At 36.3% G+C, this 15302-nt stretch overlaps 1 protein-coding gene across 1 annotated transcript in view; it reads left to right on the plus strand.

Moving 5' to 3' along the window:
• The window catches only part of SLC41A2 (solute carrier family 41 member 2), a 49057-nt gene that overhangs the window by 11687 nt on the left and 22068 nt on the right, over positions 1 to 15302 (plus strand). The window contains exons 4-8 of the mRNA XM_017804837.1: positions 4713 to 4784; positions 5645 to 5789; positions 7147 to 7293; positions 12539 to 12686; positions 13279 to 13358. Of these exons, the coding sequence (XP_017660326.1) occupies positions 4713 to 4784; positions 5645 to 5789; positions 7147 to 7293; positions 12539 to 12686; positions 13279 to 13358 (592 nt within the window). The remainder of the gene's footprint in view (positions 1 to 4712; positions 4785 to 5644; positions 5790 to 7146; positions 7294 to 12538; positions 12687 to 13278; positions 13359 to 15302) is intronic.

A 15302-nucleotide genomic window follows, 5' to 3' on the forward strand; every position in this document is an offset into this window, starting at 1 on the left:
CTGCCTTTACTATCAGGCATGAATGCTTTTACCTTCTACCTGACCTTTTTTATTTTGTTGACCTGTTGCTTAATTTGTTTCTGGCTGGTACAGTTCGTGACCTGAGGATTGAAAGTGCTTGTATTACATAGTGAAAAATACACCAAGTCCAAGGTCTACCAGTGCCTTAGTGAAGGCTTCAAAAAAAAGAGGGTCAGAATCAGCTTCACCACTTCTGTTTCAGTTAATGTGATCTTTAATTCTTTGTCTCAGTTCTGCTTATGACCTTGGCCAAGTCACAATCTAGAACTTCTCTGGGTCAATCAGTGTCTGGATTCTCCATCCTTACCATCCCCATCTCATTTGTGAACATCACTGTTCTCAGGGGACATTCGGAAAAAGGATCATGCAGACCCTTTTTTTTCTGCACTGGGACTCCTGACCTCAGTTCTTATTATCCACCAACTGTTACCAAAGCAGGAGCTGATCCCCCTCTTGCAGATAAACACAGATAAAAGATACTGGAGTTTCCACAACACAGGCTGCATGTCCAGTGCTAAACTAAAGTTGGCATCATGAGTTTCAGGCCACTCCCCTCAGCCCAAAATGGCATTCCTAAGAGTATCCCAGTAACTGCAATAACATGATCTGTACCTTAAGGGTGCACTAAATGTTTTCCTCAATATGTACATGTCTTGAATGTGGTTTTTCAGAGCCAGTTTGGCCATTTGAACCCCAAGCTCCTACCAAGAATCAATTCAATACCGAGAAGACTTAGTTTGAGGAGTTTTACAAGTGCCACTTACCACTGTCATTAAGTCTCATCAAGACATAAATCAGTTGATGCTTCAGAAGTTTTTATTCAAGCATGCCATGAAGGTTTCCTGTCATCTCAGTACCAGAAATTGTCATATATCTGTTTTAACCAAATCAGGTTAGCCAGTTCTGTTCACGTCCTTCTACCATGAGGGTTAATTAACTGGCTAAGAAGAGATCAGTGAAGTGTGTGTGTCTTCCAACACTGCTCTGTGGTGTGTGGGAGTTCCAATTTCTTTTGTGTTGCACAATCACAGCACCACTGGCACCAAGCTACTTCCCAGCATTGCATCAACAGACTTGTGGGGTTTTTTTTGATTATTGGATTGTTTGTTTTCTAATGCCTTGAGTTTCCTTGTATGACCTGTTTTCTTCAGGAATCACGACGGACCGTGGAGTAAGTTACAAACGCGATTGAAATACTTTCCAGGACTTCCTTAGTCATAAGTTTATTGGACATCCTTCACAGGGAGGAGGTAGAAGCTTGTTAGAGTTTGGTGAACGTTCTCTCTTTTGCCAGTGGTGGCTCTAATTTGTTCTTGCTAGTGAAGAGCTCATCAGTAAATATTATAGAGTGTGTGATTGTATGTGTATGTGCACAACACAGTGGAGGTTTAAGAGAACAATACTGTACAAAATAAGAACAGTATAGATCATTCATTATCCAGGTAATGCTAAGAAGATTATATTTAGGGGGTTTATGTCAAAAAGAAAACTAAAACAAAAATGAAAGGGAGAAGGTTTTTGTCTTGTAAAGAACCTTCCAGTTTTGTCTCCTGTGTCTTTTTTCAGATTCAGCACCAGCTGCAATGTGCACAGGTCTGTGACCTGGTGGATTGCCAGCCCCATTCCACCTGAGTGCTGCTGCAAAGGCAAACAAATACACAAGAACTCTAATATTTCTAATAGTTAAAAAAATAAACAACACCCCAAAACCAAACAAAAAAATCCCAAACAAAAACCCCAAACTACAAACAAAAAAAACCACCAAGCTGTGGAGAACTGTTACAGGTAACTACTTCTAGGTTGGTGGCTTGGGCTTAGTTCCCAGATGTTAATTTGAACTCCAGGGCAGTTGCTTTCATTGCTCTGCTTCCCCCAGGTTTTAAAAACAGGTGTTGTGTCATATTGTATCATTACTTACTGCAGAGTTTCAAAAACTCTATAGACTACTAGACCTGCAATTTACATGCCATTTCTCTCAGAAAGAGGTTATTCTGACCTTTGCATTCTTCACATTGATTTCATTGACCCCCCTACTCTTTTTATCCACCCAGCCTTTGATCCCGTCATCCTCAACCTAGGTGAGAACGGAAGGAGAATATTAATTCTGAGTATATCTAAACAGTTATTTGGAGGCCAGTTGTATGATTAATATTTCCTACTCTAATTTGCACCTAAATTTGCACTAGCTGGCTCCCCACCAGCCACTTTTCTTTAAGTAAATACAGGACTGTGCACCTGTGACTAGCTTAACCTTTTGTAGTGGGTTTCTGTGAGTGGGTTTTGATAGCGGAGGGGCTACAGGAGGAAATTTCTAATTTGAGTTCTGCATTGGAGTTAATTCATACCCTGCTTGCTCTTACTTAGCTTAGAATTGCATCTGAATTTGTAGACATGTCTGTGCTTTTGGGGCTGTTAACTAATTATCTTTACTTCATTGTAATTATGTGGTCAGCCAAAAATTAGTGTCTTATTAGCAGGTTTCTGTTATCTGTAGTACATCTGGTTTCAAGTCTTGTCTGGTCACTTTAATTCATCTTGTTGCCCAGATTCCTACTTTAGCTGCTTCTTACTGATCACTCATTTTCCCATCTACTTTAGAATCAGTTATTTCACTAAATCTGTCTCAAGACTCTATTTTTCATCTACCTCAGGGCATAGTTTGGACTTCTCTTTGTTGTTAGTGTTAGCTCTTCATACACTGGCAATCTTACAGCCTGCTGTTTTTAAAACATTAATTTTTAATCCACAAGAGTTACTTCATGTGTAGAATACAGACAACAAAGAGCAAACAAAGTGTTTCTGGAGTTCTATCTCTGTCCACTGTTGCCCTGGCATAACTGTGTGAGGTACACTTAGGTCAGCTGCCCATTCAAGCACAATATTTATTTAATATTTTATGTTTTATAGTTTTGTGTTTTTCAGCTCTTAAGCTTTGTTCTCTTCTTTGGGTCATTCTCATTGTCTCAATTTACACTGTTGCCTTTTCTCCCTATTCCTTTTTCATTTTTTAAGAGAAAAAAACCCCGCAAACCAAAAAACAAACCAATGAAAAAAAACCCTCACCCACCAACCAACACCAAAACACCACTTATTCAGTCATTTCAGTCCTATAAACTTGTGCAGGCTCTTTTTTTTGACTGTGTGTTATCAGGGTTAGGCATTAGCAGTATGACTTTACAAACGTTTTGTTTAGGTCCTCCTATTTCACAGTATCACAATAAACTTCATCTTACTTTATGGAAATCTGCAGCTGCAAGGAGTGCTCCTGCTCTTTCTCCCTTCCAAACCCTTAAAGCTGTTGTGCATGGTTACATGGTTTCATGTGATGGACCAGGTAATTTTATAGAAGATAACCCCTTTTTGCTCCCTGAAAAAAAGTGTTTTCCATCAAACCAGCAAGGAAATTCATGTTGCCATGAATTCACTCACGGAGTTGTCAGTCTGTTTCAAGAAAGAAAATGTGAACATGTAGCTGATAGTAGGGGAAAGCAGAACCGTGGCATTTGGCAGCAGCTCACTTTTAGGCTGGATTAAGCATTTTGCAAGATTACTGTTTGAATGGGGATTTTTTGGATGCTTTTCTAAAACTTTTTCAAAGGAGAGAAAGAGTGAAGCTCTCCACAGCCTGTCCTTTTATTCATGTAGCATATATATTTAAGAAGGATGCAAAGGAGATTCTTATCTGCACTTCCTGAAACATTGTTGTCCTGTTTAAACTTAATGGATGTATTTGTGGAATTTTGACTCTACTTTGAACACTATAAGATATTTATAATGTAGATTGAAATAAAGTGTCTTAGTATATTTCTAAGTTTTTAAATTAGCATTTCATTTAATACTTTGTTCCATACAAGTCCCTACTATCACAAAATGAAAGTGGAAAAGAAATTGAATTGAAATCTACTGAAAAGAAATTATCAAAAGATGAAAAAGATATGCATGAAGACTTTCTGTGTTTTGAGAAGTATGTTATCTTATAAATTAATATTACATGGGAAAAAAACCACTAAAATTTATGCTCAAAATGTAAAAAATCATTCTGTTGTCTCAAAAGGGAAGTTATTTTAAACATAGTCATACTGCAGTGGTTTGTACTATTCGTCAGATCTTGTCCTCTAACTCCAAAAAAAAGGGTAAAAATAGGAGAGACATTATAAAAGAGTATGTATGTACTTTTTATTTTCTTAGAATAATTTATTTGCTGTCTTTCCAGCTACTACCTTAGTACTGGACTTATGTCATTTACAGCATCATAAGTCTCTGGCCATATTGTATAAATGAAAAGTTAGAATGCTAAACAGTATTAGATTTTAGCATTTTTTATTTTCAGAATTTAAGGACCATAGAAACAAGTTCAGTCTAAAGGGATCTTCCGACCACTGATCTAATCACTGGTGGTACTTGGACATTCCTGGAATGTGAGGTGGCCAGTGTATCTTGAGCAGTAACCTAATGTTAAACGAGTTACTATGTAAAATTGCATCAAGTTTAGCTGCTTTTGAAAAGATACTCCAAATACAATTGAAAATCAAAAGCAATGTTTGACTTGGAAAAAATGTGGCTTGTTTTCAATAGAAATGTCTGTTTTATTGTATTAGCTGAATTATTTATGGGTTTGTGCCTTGTTAGTGCATTTTCGAGTAATAGAATTTTAAACCCAAAATTCTGAATTTCTTTTGTAATTTTGATAGGTAAATATTGGAAAAATGGATTCTCCCATTGAGAAATGGAACCTAATAATTGGCAATTTGGCCTTAAAACAGGTAAATATAATAGGTTTATTTGATTAAATCTTGTAAGTGAGCCAAGTTATTGAAAAAGTCAAATCACAAAGATCAGTAAGTATGGAGATGGATAGTGTTAATGGGAAACTAGCTGTGCCATGCTGGCTTATACTTACTGTACAATATTTGCTTGATTTTTTTTTTTGTACAGTATTCCTCTTCTCTAAGACAATATGAGTTTCTATTTATTAGAAGAAGAGGTAAAGTATTATTTGTGACTGTACCAAGGGTATTTCCTTTTTAATTTTTTTTAAGAGAGGATCTGAGGATGGTTAGAGAAAAATTTCAGGTTTGGCAAAACCTTTTAAATTTGACCTTTCAAATGTTTCTAGTACTCTATTTGCATTGTATTCAGTGTTTAAAGAAAGTATGTGATAGAGCTTTTGGATAATCAATAGTATTTTAAATAGCTGGGTCATTTGAGGAAAGGAGTGGTTGTTCTTCAAAACAACTGTTTTTAAGATTGAGAACTATTTCTTGTTCATATGTTATAATATAACGTGCTCAAAAAATAGGTGAAATATTTATTCTGTGACTTCACTGTTTTAAGGGGTTTAGAAACCTCTTTAGGCATTGGCCTCTCCTAAATCCTGAGCTCCTCTCCCTGATTTTACTTTTACTATTCTGGAGTCTTTAAAATGCTGGTAAAGCTTTTTCTGCTGGCCTAAGATTTTTGTTCTTCATCACCCAAGGTTGTCACCATCTCTACAAAAGGGATGAGCATGCTCCTTTTATACCTTGCATGTAAGTGTAGATAGAAGGAAAGAATAACAGAACATTATTCTGTAGTCCTCCTGAGTCTATCAATTATTTTAAGAATTGTTCACCGTCTTTTCCAGGTTCAGGCAACAGTAGTTGGTTTTCTGGCAGCGGTGGCAGCAGTTATATTGGGCTGGATTCCAGAGGGCAAATACCGCTTTGATCACTCAGTCCTTTTGTGTTCTAGCAGTGTAGCAACTGCCTTCATAGCTTCTCTTTTACAAGGTAAGTGGAGTATATGTGTTACTTTTCATAGTTATTTAGTTTTCTGTGGATGCTGAATGTGTATTATGTTGCTATTCCTTAAAAATTTAAATCCAATCAGGGATAATACATCTGAAAACCAGCAGAGGTTAGGATGCCCTTTTGGAATTTCCATATAGGTGGGCATATTGCATTTCTCTTCTATCATATTCTTTCAAAAACTTTTGATTTTCATGACCTCCTGAGCATATCTAAAGCAAAAAATATGGGGTTTAGATTTTACCTGATGAAGAACTTTTCCCAGTGCTTTCTATATTTATTAATGTACAAAATATATTCTTAGTTCTAAGCAGGTGAAACTTATTTATGATTAAACTTAAGGGAGCCTGGATGTTAGCTTAGCTGAATTCAAAGTTCCAGGTTGCCCGTGCTGCTTATGTGTTAGTTTGTGCTCTGCTTTGTATCTGAAGTAAACAAATTGGCTCATTATTTGAAGGATTTGGGCCAAGTTCAAGTCCCACTATACAAACAGTGCCAGTGTCTGTTTGGAGCAATATGGCATGATGAATTTAATCTTCTCTTCCTTGTTGTCAGAAAACATTTGACCGTAAAGGACTGTTCTTAACGGACGTAAAGGGGAGGAGGAAAGTACCTCTACCTGTGACATGTTCTTACTGAAAGTACATAGTCAGTAGTCTTAAGAATAGTAGGTCAAGTAAAATGGGTAACTTCCTTGTTTTACTAATCTGATATGCTTACTTATGAGAGAATTAAAAAACTGTTAAAGTTTTGTGTGGAATTAAGAGCACATGTTTTCTTAGTGACCACAAAGCCATCAAGTTTGATCATGTGCAGAATTAAGGGCAGCAAGAGAACTTTGCCACTCATGTATGATTTGGGCATGAAGAGAAACTTTTGTTGTTTTCTGATGGTGGGCCAGCACAGGAAATTACTTTCTAAGCTTCATTTTCCTACACGTGAAATAGGTGCTTTTGAAATATTGTGATCCTGCAAGATCATTTCAGTTCTTTCTTTTGAGAATTTCGTGGTGCATAATTCTTTAGGCAGTTTCTCAAAAGTGAACTCCTGATGTAGCCTACAATACATAATATAACATAAAGGATACTATACACAGTGGAAGATCTTATGTATAATATATGATGAGAGGGAAGTTACTCAGGTTGTGCCAAAGACTGTTAATAACTGTGTGAGTTCTATTTTTAGTAGCCACTTGGATTCTCTTAAAAGTTAGCTTTGCTGTTTATAGGACAAAATAGAAACCAACACCTTTAATTTATTTTTTATCATGGTCTTGGAATTTTCTGTGTAATTAAAAGAGTGTATATAGTTACTGTACTGTCTTCTTTGCTGAATTTAGGGATAATAATGGTTGGAGTTATTGTTGGATCCAAGAAGACTGGTATTAATCCTGACAATGTTGCCACTCCTATAGCAGCAAGTTTTGGAGATCTTATCACTCTTGCTATACTAGCATGGATAAGTCAGGGTCTTTATACTTGCCTTGGTAAGTATGTTTTTAAGTGTGTATGACTCTCTAGAAACCTCTTTTGGGTTAAGAGGGTGGGGAAAAGGCAGGGAGGGGAAGGTTCAACAGACCTTTTATTTTGACTGACTCTTTTGTTAACATTTATGTCATGAAATGGTAAATCTTAGAGTGCAACATTATGCCATATTTTTTTTATTTTTTTTTAATAAGATCCTAGAAGTCACTAACCTGAACTTTGGCACCAGCAATGAGTATTTGAAAGTCTTTGATGGTATCACATTCAATCTACATGTGAATTGCAAACTGTAGTTGCTGAATTTACTGTGCTTTCTTGAGAGGGAGGGGAGTTATCTTCATCCAGGAATGTTTTCTTGAATGTCCACCCCTAAATCAAATATTTGCTTCCCTGAGTCCTTTTGAATCATTCTCCCCTTGCACTGAGGGGAAGGAGTTAAACTGGCTATCTGGAGAGGCTGCTGGGAGAGGAGTTCTGCTTTGAGCATTTTTGTTTTAAGGTGTGGTTTTAGACACCATTCAAATATATTTTGACCTGCAGCTAGCTATGCCTGGAAATCAAAATAAAAATACATACAAGTACATACTCAAAGAAGTTAAGCCTAAATTTAGATAGATTTGGGATTAATAAGACTTTTAAATTTGTGCGAAGACGAATGTGAGTTTCCTCTTGATTCCGTCCAAGTGCTTTCCAGCTCCCATCACAATACCTTCTTGTTTCCAATACCAGCTTCCAGTGCCAGTTTCCTCAGCTCTTTCCTGTTTCCCTCAGTTTCCCTCCATGTCTCACTACTGTTCCCAATACCTGTGCTTGATTTTATGTTTCCTTCTGCTTTTCAGTAAACGAAGTAACCACTTCCAGTTTCTCCAAATAATGTCCCAGCTTTTTTCTGTTTTGTTTATTTTGTTTTGTCTTATATATTTGGTGACTATCTTTTAAACATAAATATGCTTATTTAGCTGTAGCTTTCTTCAGAAGAGCAGTTCTGCTATGAAAGATGAAAAGATATATAACCACACTGAATAGCTTAGCTCCAGAAGGGAGGCCTTTGTTGACTGCTGACTACAGAGAGCAATGATCTAATCCAACTTCATGCACAAATTCTGTCTGGCTTCTTCATGACAGCTTTTTACTGTTCTCTTACTTTCCCACTAATGGCTGCGAACAGGTGAATTACACATAAATAGTTCCAAACTAATTATTATTATTAATGACTTTTTACTTCAGTCTGCAGTTCTTCTGTTCTGCTAGTTATTTGCATGTTTATATACTCCCCTTGAAACTTTTTTCTCTGATTTCTAAGACCTGTAGTGTCGAAATCCTACTTTTTTAAAGGAAAGGAGCAGACCACTAACGAAGGTTCATAATCACAACGTCTGCTAAAATGAATATATAGTTATTATTGGAAGCAAGCTCAGATGGTAACTTATGTAATAAAATGCTGGATTGTAACAGAGGAGATGTGAGCTTGGAAAATGCGAATGAGTAACTCACAATTCAGTCTTTTTTCTTCCTGTTTCCTAATCTCCCCCATGAAGAAACAAAAAAAATAAAAAACATTTTCTTACAGGAGGAGAAGAATGTTCAGAACCTTATTCAAAACTAAATCATTGCTGCAACTAACTCATTCCATAGAAACTAAAGTTTATTGTGCTTTAAAAGACATAACAGTAGACAATTACAGTGTAGTATACTACAGGTCAAATATTGTTTTGTCTGTAGTTTACCAGAGATGCTGATATCATCATGTATATTCTTTACAGCTGTGCTTATTATTCAAGCCTTTTCTCATAAAAATTTGAGCTGTCCTGTGTAAGTAAGGCTTTAAAACTTAGTTGCATGTACTGGTATTTTAATAGTAGTTACATTATATGTAACTACATAGTTATACGATGGGTTTTTTTCAAGAAGTAGGTAATTATTGATAATATCTCAATTTCTCCTATAACATGCTTTTCTTTTTAATCTCTAAAACCTAAACAAAAAACACTCAACCACAAGAAGAAGATGAGGAAAGAAACCTGGACTTTTTTCTTCCTTTCACATATTTCCAGAGATTTACACCTCTGCTTACAGATGGCCTAATGTGTCTCAGAGGAATAAAAAAAGAAGTGGGGCCAGTTTGAACTGATCCTTTGCTACTTTTACAGCTGTCATGACCACTCGAATTTTACTGTGCCACTGCAGTTGAAGAGCAGATCCTACACATGCAGGGGAAAGGATTAGTGCATTCAAGTGTGTTTCTAACAGTTATTCCTAATTTTCTTTCTATAAGGTCTTCTGGAAATACTTCTCTTTTGGTGATGTATGAAATTATCTAGTTACTGCTAAAAGAACCTCTTCTGCTCTTTGTATTTTTTTTTCAATTTCTTTGTATTTCTTTCTTTTAGGAAACAGAGAGTCTTTCTAAAGTAAGATTATGCCACAAAGCCCTTGGAAATATGTTGTTTCCAAGATGTGTGTATTTGAACTATGAAATAGTTACAGGGACTAAAAGTATGGAGTAACTTCTGCCCAGGAGAGGTTTATAAAGAGTTTATAAAGTTGTGAGTGGCAGGGAAGAGGCATTCAGAAAATGATTAAGCAACAGGTTAAAGAAAGAATTTTTTTTTACATAATACAGGAGTGGGATGTGAAACTTACTGCTGTGCTGTCTTAAGAGGACCAAAGTGATTTTAGAAAACTCTTTAGATAAATTAATCAGAGAGGACAGATGCAGACAGAAACTTGAATGATGAAATCCCTGATGCAAAGAGCAGCAGGAGCTGGCAGGGCACACTGAAAGAAGCAGCACTCAAAACCTGTCATCTTTCTTTTCTTCTCTCTGTAACCTGAACTGTTGACCATAGTCAGACAAAGGATACTAGACTAGATGAGAACTTTGGTCTCCTCCAGTGCAGATATGTGTATATTCTTTCTGTAGTTTCCCTGCTTTCTCAATGCTTGAATAAGAAGCCCAATGGGAATGTTATAAGGAAACCCACAGTTTATAGGCGAGTAACGAAGCTGGTGGGATTCACTTCTGATCTGTGTTCAGAATTAACTATTGTCCCCTATGATTTGTTAGCCTAACTACTCGAATGGTCTGAAACAAATGTTTAAGTTTATGGCTGCTCTCTTCATGGGACTAGAAGGAGGGAAATGATTTGTGTACAAGTTTTATGCACAGACATGTACAGACTTAGTTTTGATGCAATGCTTTGTGACGTACCCAGGAGAGGCAGGGGAAAGGACTGTAGCATTTTTACCTATGCTAGGCCTTAATGAAACATCTTGTTTGGTCACTATCATGTATGTAATTTCTTAAAGGTTCATCGGAGTGCTTTAAAAATAATGACAAAGCTATCAAACACAGGGACTAAATAGTAGAAGGTTAGCAGTTCTTAGCAGCTCCCTAAACCGGAGCCGTGTCTGTGAATGGTTGTTAAATAGCTGGTGGAAAGCACTAGAGGGCTCCCCAGGACCGTCACTGTGCCCTGGCACCTTTCCTGCAACAGAAGACGAGGAGTAGGAACTGGAATAGGAACACCCAGTATATTAAATTTGTAGGTCCCTGTTGACTGTCACTTGTCAGTAATGACCTGAAGACTTCATTTAAAGCTTTCCTTTTTTTCCCCGGAATGTAGTTTAAATATATGCATTTGTTTCTTGTGCATGTCGGATCCGGGTTGAGAAGACAAGTTGTGTGATTCACATTATTATTTTCAGGTTCCTATCAGTTGGTTTGAAGTAGCATATTTCCATCTTACCTCTAATTTGTACCAGAGGCTGCATTATTTTCAGTGGCACTGCACTGAACAATATGTCACAGTATATACCCTGTACAAGGATTAAAACATTAAACATCTGAGTTCTCTGAACTAGAACATTAATTTATATCACTGTTTACTAAAGGAATGAGGGCTTAAAGTAAACGAAGATCAGAACCTTGATTTTTCCTCTTCCCTCCTTCCTTTTTTAGTTTAACGTCACAGTCAGAAGTTCACTGAAGAGCTGGGTGCTTTTAGGTGTTTATCTTCTCCTGTGGGATAGTACAAATTCTATGGCAGAGACAGGTTGAGTGAGATTCCTTTTACCATGTAAGCTACATGCTATAAATCTGTCAAAAATGGAGTAAAGGGAGCCCTAAAAGAGAGATCATTTATTTCCTCTTCCCATTCTCCAGGTATTGTAAAATATATTTGCTACTTCTGTGAATTAAATATGAAGAGAAAGACAACTACCCTTCCTTAAAAAGATGCTTTTCAAGGTTAATCTTTTTAGACTGCTATAGTAAGGTGTTCTGCAAGTGGAGTCTCCCATAGCTCACTTGTGACAGATTCTGTAAGATAATTCTAAATTATTAATTGTTTTTATAGTTCTGTTTTTAATTCAGCTAAATAGACATACAGTAGAATTTGAAGTCCTGGTAGGGACCAACTGCCTTGCCTTAATTTTTTTCATCATTTTTGCCTTAAAAAACTTGGGCAGGATGAATTTCAGTTGACTAGTTTAAAACTTGTAAACAGAAACCTTATTATAGTCTTTTACCCTTGTTCAACAGCATGGGGAGGATTGGTGGCCAGTTTATTTATTTATTGTTCCCTCTTGTGTGTTATAACAGAGAATCCCAATAAGGTGCTAGTATGTTATCACAGCAGAAGGTTTTTTAAAAAAATATTTTAAGCTCTGTCTGTGCCCTGTCCTTAAGAGATCCCTCACTATTGAGAGCCACCGGTGGTTTTTGTTCTTTTCAAGAAAACACAACAGTATTACGGCAATGGAGTAGGTTTTATAATCCGTTTTATGTCCAACTCAATTTAAAGGACTTGGGTATAAAACCTATTATCTGTGCATTGGAAAGAAGGGGGTGTCCATATGCTATGAATCTGTGTATAAACAAAATGCATTTTCAGTATATTCAGTTTCTCTTTTTTTTAATGAGTTACAAGGCAATGTTTTATATTCCACAGACTTATTACACTTCTACCATAAAGCACATACAAAAATTCTCTTCAGAATTTCTTCTTTGTACAGATAGTTCTGTCCTTGAGAAGGTGGGAGACAACGATCACAGACGGCAGATGTTAAACACATTGTTCAGTGCAGTAGTTGACACTTTAGGTGCAGTAGTGATGAAGACTATTAAAATTCCTCAATTGTATGATATGGATTATAATTTATTTTAGAGTTCTAATTTAGGAAAAATGTATGGGAATGTCTTGAAACTAAAACAGGTTTGCTTTTTTTCCTTTATTATTATTTTAGAGACATATTCCTATGTATCTCCTTTGGTTGGTGCCTTTTTTTTGGTTCTGACTCCGATGGGGATTGTCATAGCTGCCAAACACCCAGCTACCAGAACTGTCCTCCATTCAGGATGGGAGCCTGTTATAACTGCCATGATTATAAGCAGGTAAGTCTATTTGTCTTGCTTCATAGAAGCATCTTAATAGTCATCCTGCATCTCTGTATATCTTACTTAACACCTGTTTGTACTTAGAAGAAACATTTAAGGAGCCTCCAGAATTTAGAGTATAATAAAACTTTAATCTTCCCAAAATGAGGAAGTTACAAAGTTAAGCCACAGGTGGGAATGACTGGGGGAGCCAGCAGTAGCCAGGGACTAGTGATGGGTTACTGTATCCATGATTGACAAATGTGCCCTATCAAATGAGGGAAATGGTGAGCTACTCATCTCCTGCAGCTTCCAGTCAAGACTGTGCGCTGATCTGACAGATTATTTAATCCAATGACAGTTATGAATCTGAAAAGTAGAGTGGCTGATATTCTGTGATCTTTGTTATATGAGAAGTCAATTTTAATAACTAACTAACTACAGTGGTGGTACCCTGTGGCTCAGAATGAGGTAATGGTGCAGGGGAAGGGTGAATTGAGATGAAAATTGTGTCTTGATGATGTTCTAAGACAGATTGCTCTGAAAAGGTTTTAAATACTAATTAATGGTCCTGCTTGCCTTATTCTAAATATTGTACTTTGTTTTTCAGTATTGGTGGCCTTATTCTGGACACAACTGTATCTGATCCTAACTTAGTTGGAATTGTTGTTTATACCCCAGTAATTAATGGTAAGACTCTGACAACATTATTTGCTACTATACATCAATTGATATACCTTGGTTTGAGAAACATCTGTTACAGTAAATTTCTCTCGTACTAATTAATATCTGGTATATTAATTTCAAGTTTTGATTTTGATGTCAACAGCTGTGTATTTGAACACCTGAGAAGTGCTTCCTATTTTTACTACAACCATTAAAACATGATAGAGAATGTGAGAAGTAGAAATCTAAAATAGGCCTTAAGAAACTGAAAGTGGAAATATTAAAGTAACATATTCAAATATTAAATTATCAAATATTATATTGAAGCAGTTATGGCTGTGGAATATGTATATAAAATTTTATCTCAAGGGATTTTCTTCTGAATATCCAAGGACAAATTTTCAAAAGGGTAATTTACCGTTGGTATGCAATGTATATAGATATAAGAACTAACAAGGATGCTACAGGCAAGTAAATAAACTTTTCAAGAAAAATGTGTGTTGTTTCCAATGCTTGGCAGGTACTTTGCAGGTGTGTAAGAATGCATTTGTGAAAATTTGGTCCTTGAATTAAGTGTTCTATCTTCTCACAATAAGAACAAGGCAAATTTTATGAGAACAGTTGATATCTTATCCTGATGCAGTTTGAAAATGCTTTTCTTTCCTACTACAGTAGGACAGGGTTGATACCTATTTAGTTTACAATAATTATAAACACCAGATCTGTTCCCACTCTATTGCTGCCTAGCTGTTCTTTCCCCTTTTTGTAGTTCTTCATTTGATTTCTTATGTTAGTTTGCACTTTTATGTAGTGTTCATTTTAAAACCATTTTGCCTGTTACCAAGATGCTACTGTTTTGACATAAGCTGGCCCTTGCAAATTCCATTAGTGCATGTTCTATTCTGTTTTCTAAGCTATGAATTAAAGGAATTATGGCCACTTGTTTTCCACCTCGATAACAAGATGTTAATAGGGTCACTGAATTTTAGTTTTGAACCACATTGGCCTGATATAATTAATTTTCCAGACATTATTAATGGAAATGTAATGTTGGATAGCACCTAAACATTTTGATAAGCTTTACTGTGGCTGACAGTTAATATATCTATTGCTGCAACCATTAGGCAAGCTGTTCAGTTAGTGGGAGAAATCGTATTGTTTTGACAGAAGTCTGTTCTTGGCAGATTCATGTTAGCTCATGTTTTACAGCTTTCATATCTTCTAGATGCTTCTAAATTGTCTTTTTAATAATTTGTTCTAGTTCTCATGTAGGAACATAAATTTCACTGATATACAGGGTCTCTGTATCATCCTTTTTGATCCCCTTTAAAGATATATTTTCTGTTTTCTCCATTACAGCCCTCAGGTATTCTCTAACCTCCGAGATAATGAATTTGCAAAAATGATCACTAATAATTCATGAATTGTTCATATAGCTCTCTAAGGACTAAATTTAACTTACCCCCAGGCCCTAGTACATATCAGTTTGTGATCGGGTATTATCATTTTTGTGAAGGCAGTGGACTGAGTATTTCAGTCTTCAGTAGAGCATGTTGCTTGCTCTTCTTTCTCATTAAGGTCCTTTATTTTCTTTCTTCTTGCTTTTAACATGAAACATTTCTGTGTTGCCACTCTTGTTCCTTGCTTACACTTCAGCCTTTATGTTTCCTTGCCTATGCCTTGCCTTTGTATTAAATCAAAATTGCAAGTACTTGCACCTAACTTTAGTATGTTTCCATTTTGATTTCCAGGTACCTGAAAGGCAAGGCAGACATTTTTCTGCTTTACATCTGTTACTTTTCTTACAGTAGTCCTTTTTCAGTAACGCCCTGCATTTACCTCCTAAGATGATTGGTTTTTCTTTTTAGGCAGGTCTACCCAAGCCAGTACTCTTACCAATGGTCCTGCTTTCCCTGATGACATACCTTGATAACAAAAGCCAACAACTCTTTCCACATGGGCTTCTTT

The sequence above is a fragment of the Lepidothrix coronata genome, unplaced genomic scaffold (genome assembly GCF_001604755.1).
Source record: "Lepidothrix coronata isolate B3197 unplaced genomic scaffold, Lepidothrix_coronata-1.0 Scaffold10, whole genome shotgun sequence".
NCBI classification, from domain to species: Eukaryota; Metazoa; Chordata; class Aves; order Passeriformes; family Pipridae; genus Lepidothrix; species Lepidothrix coronata.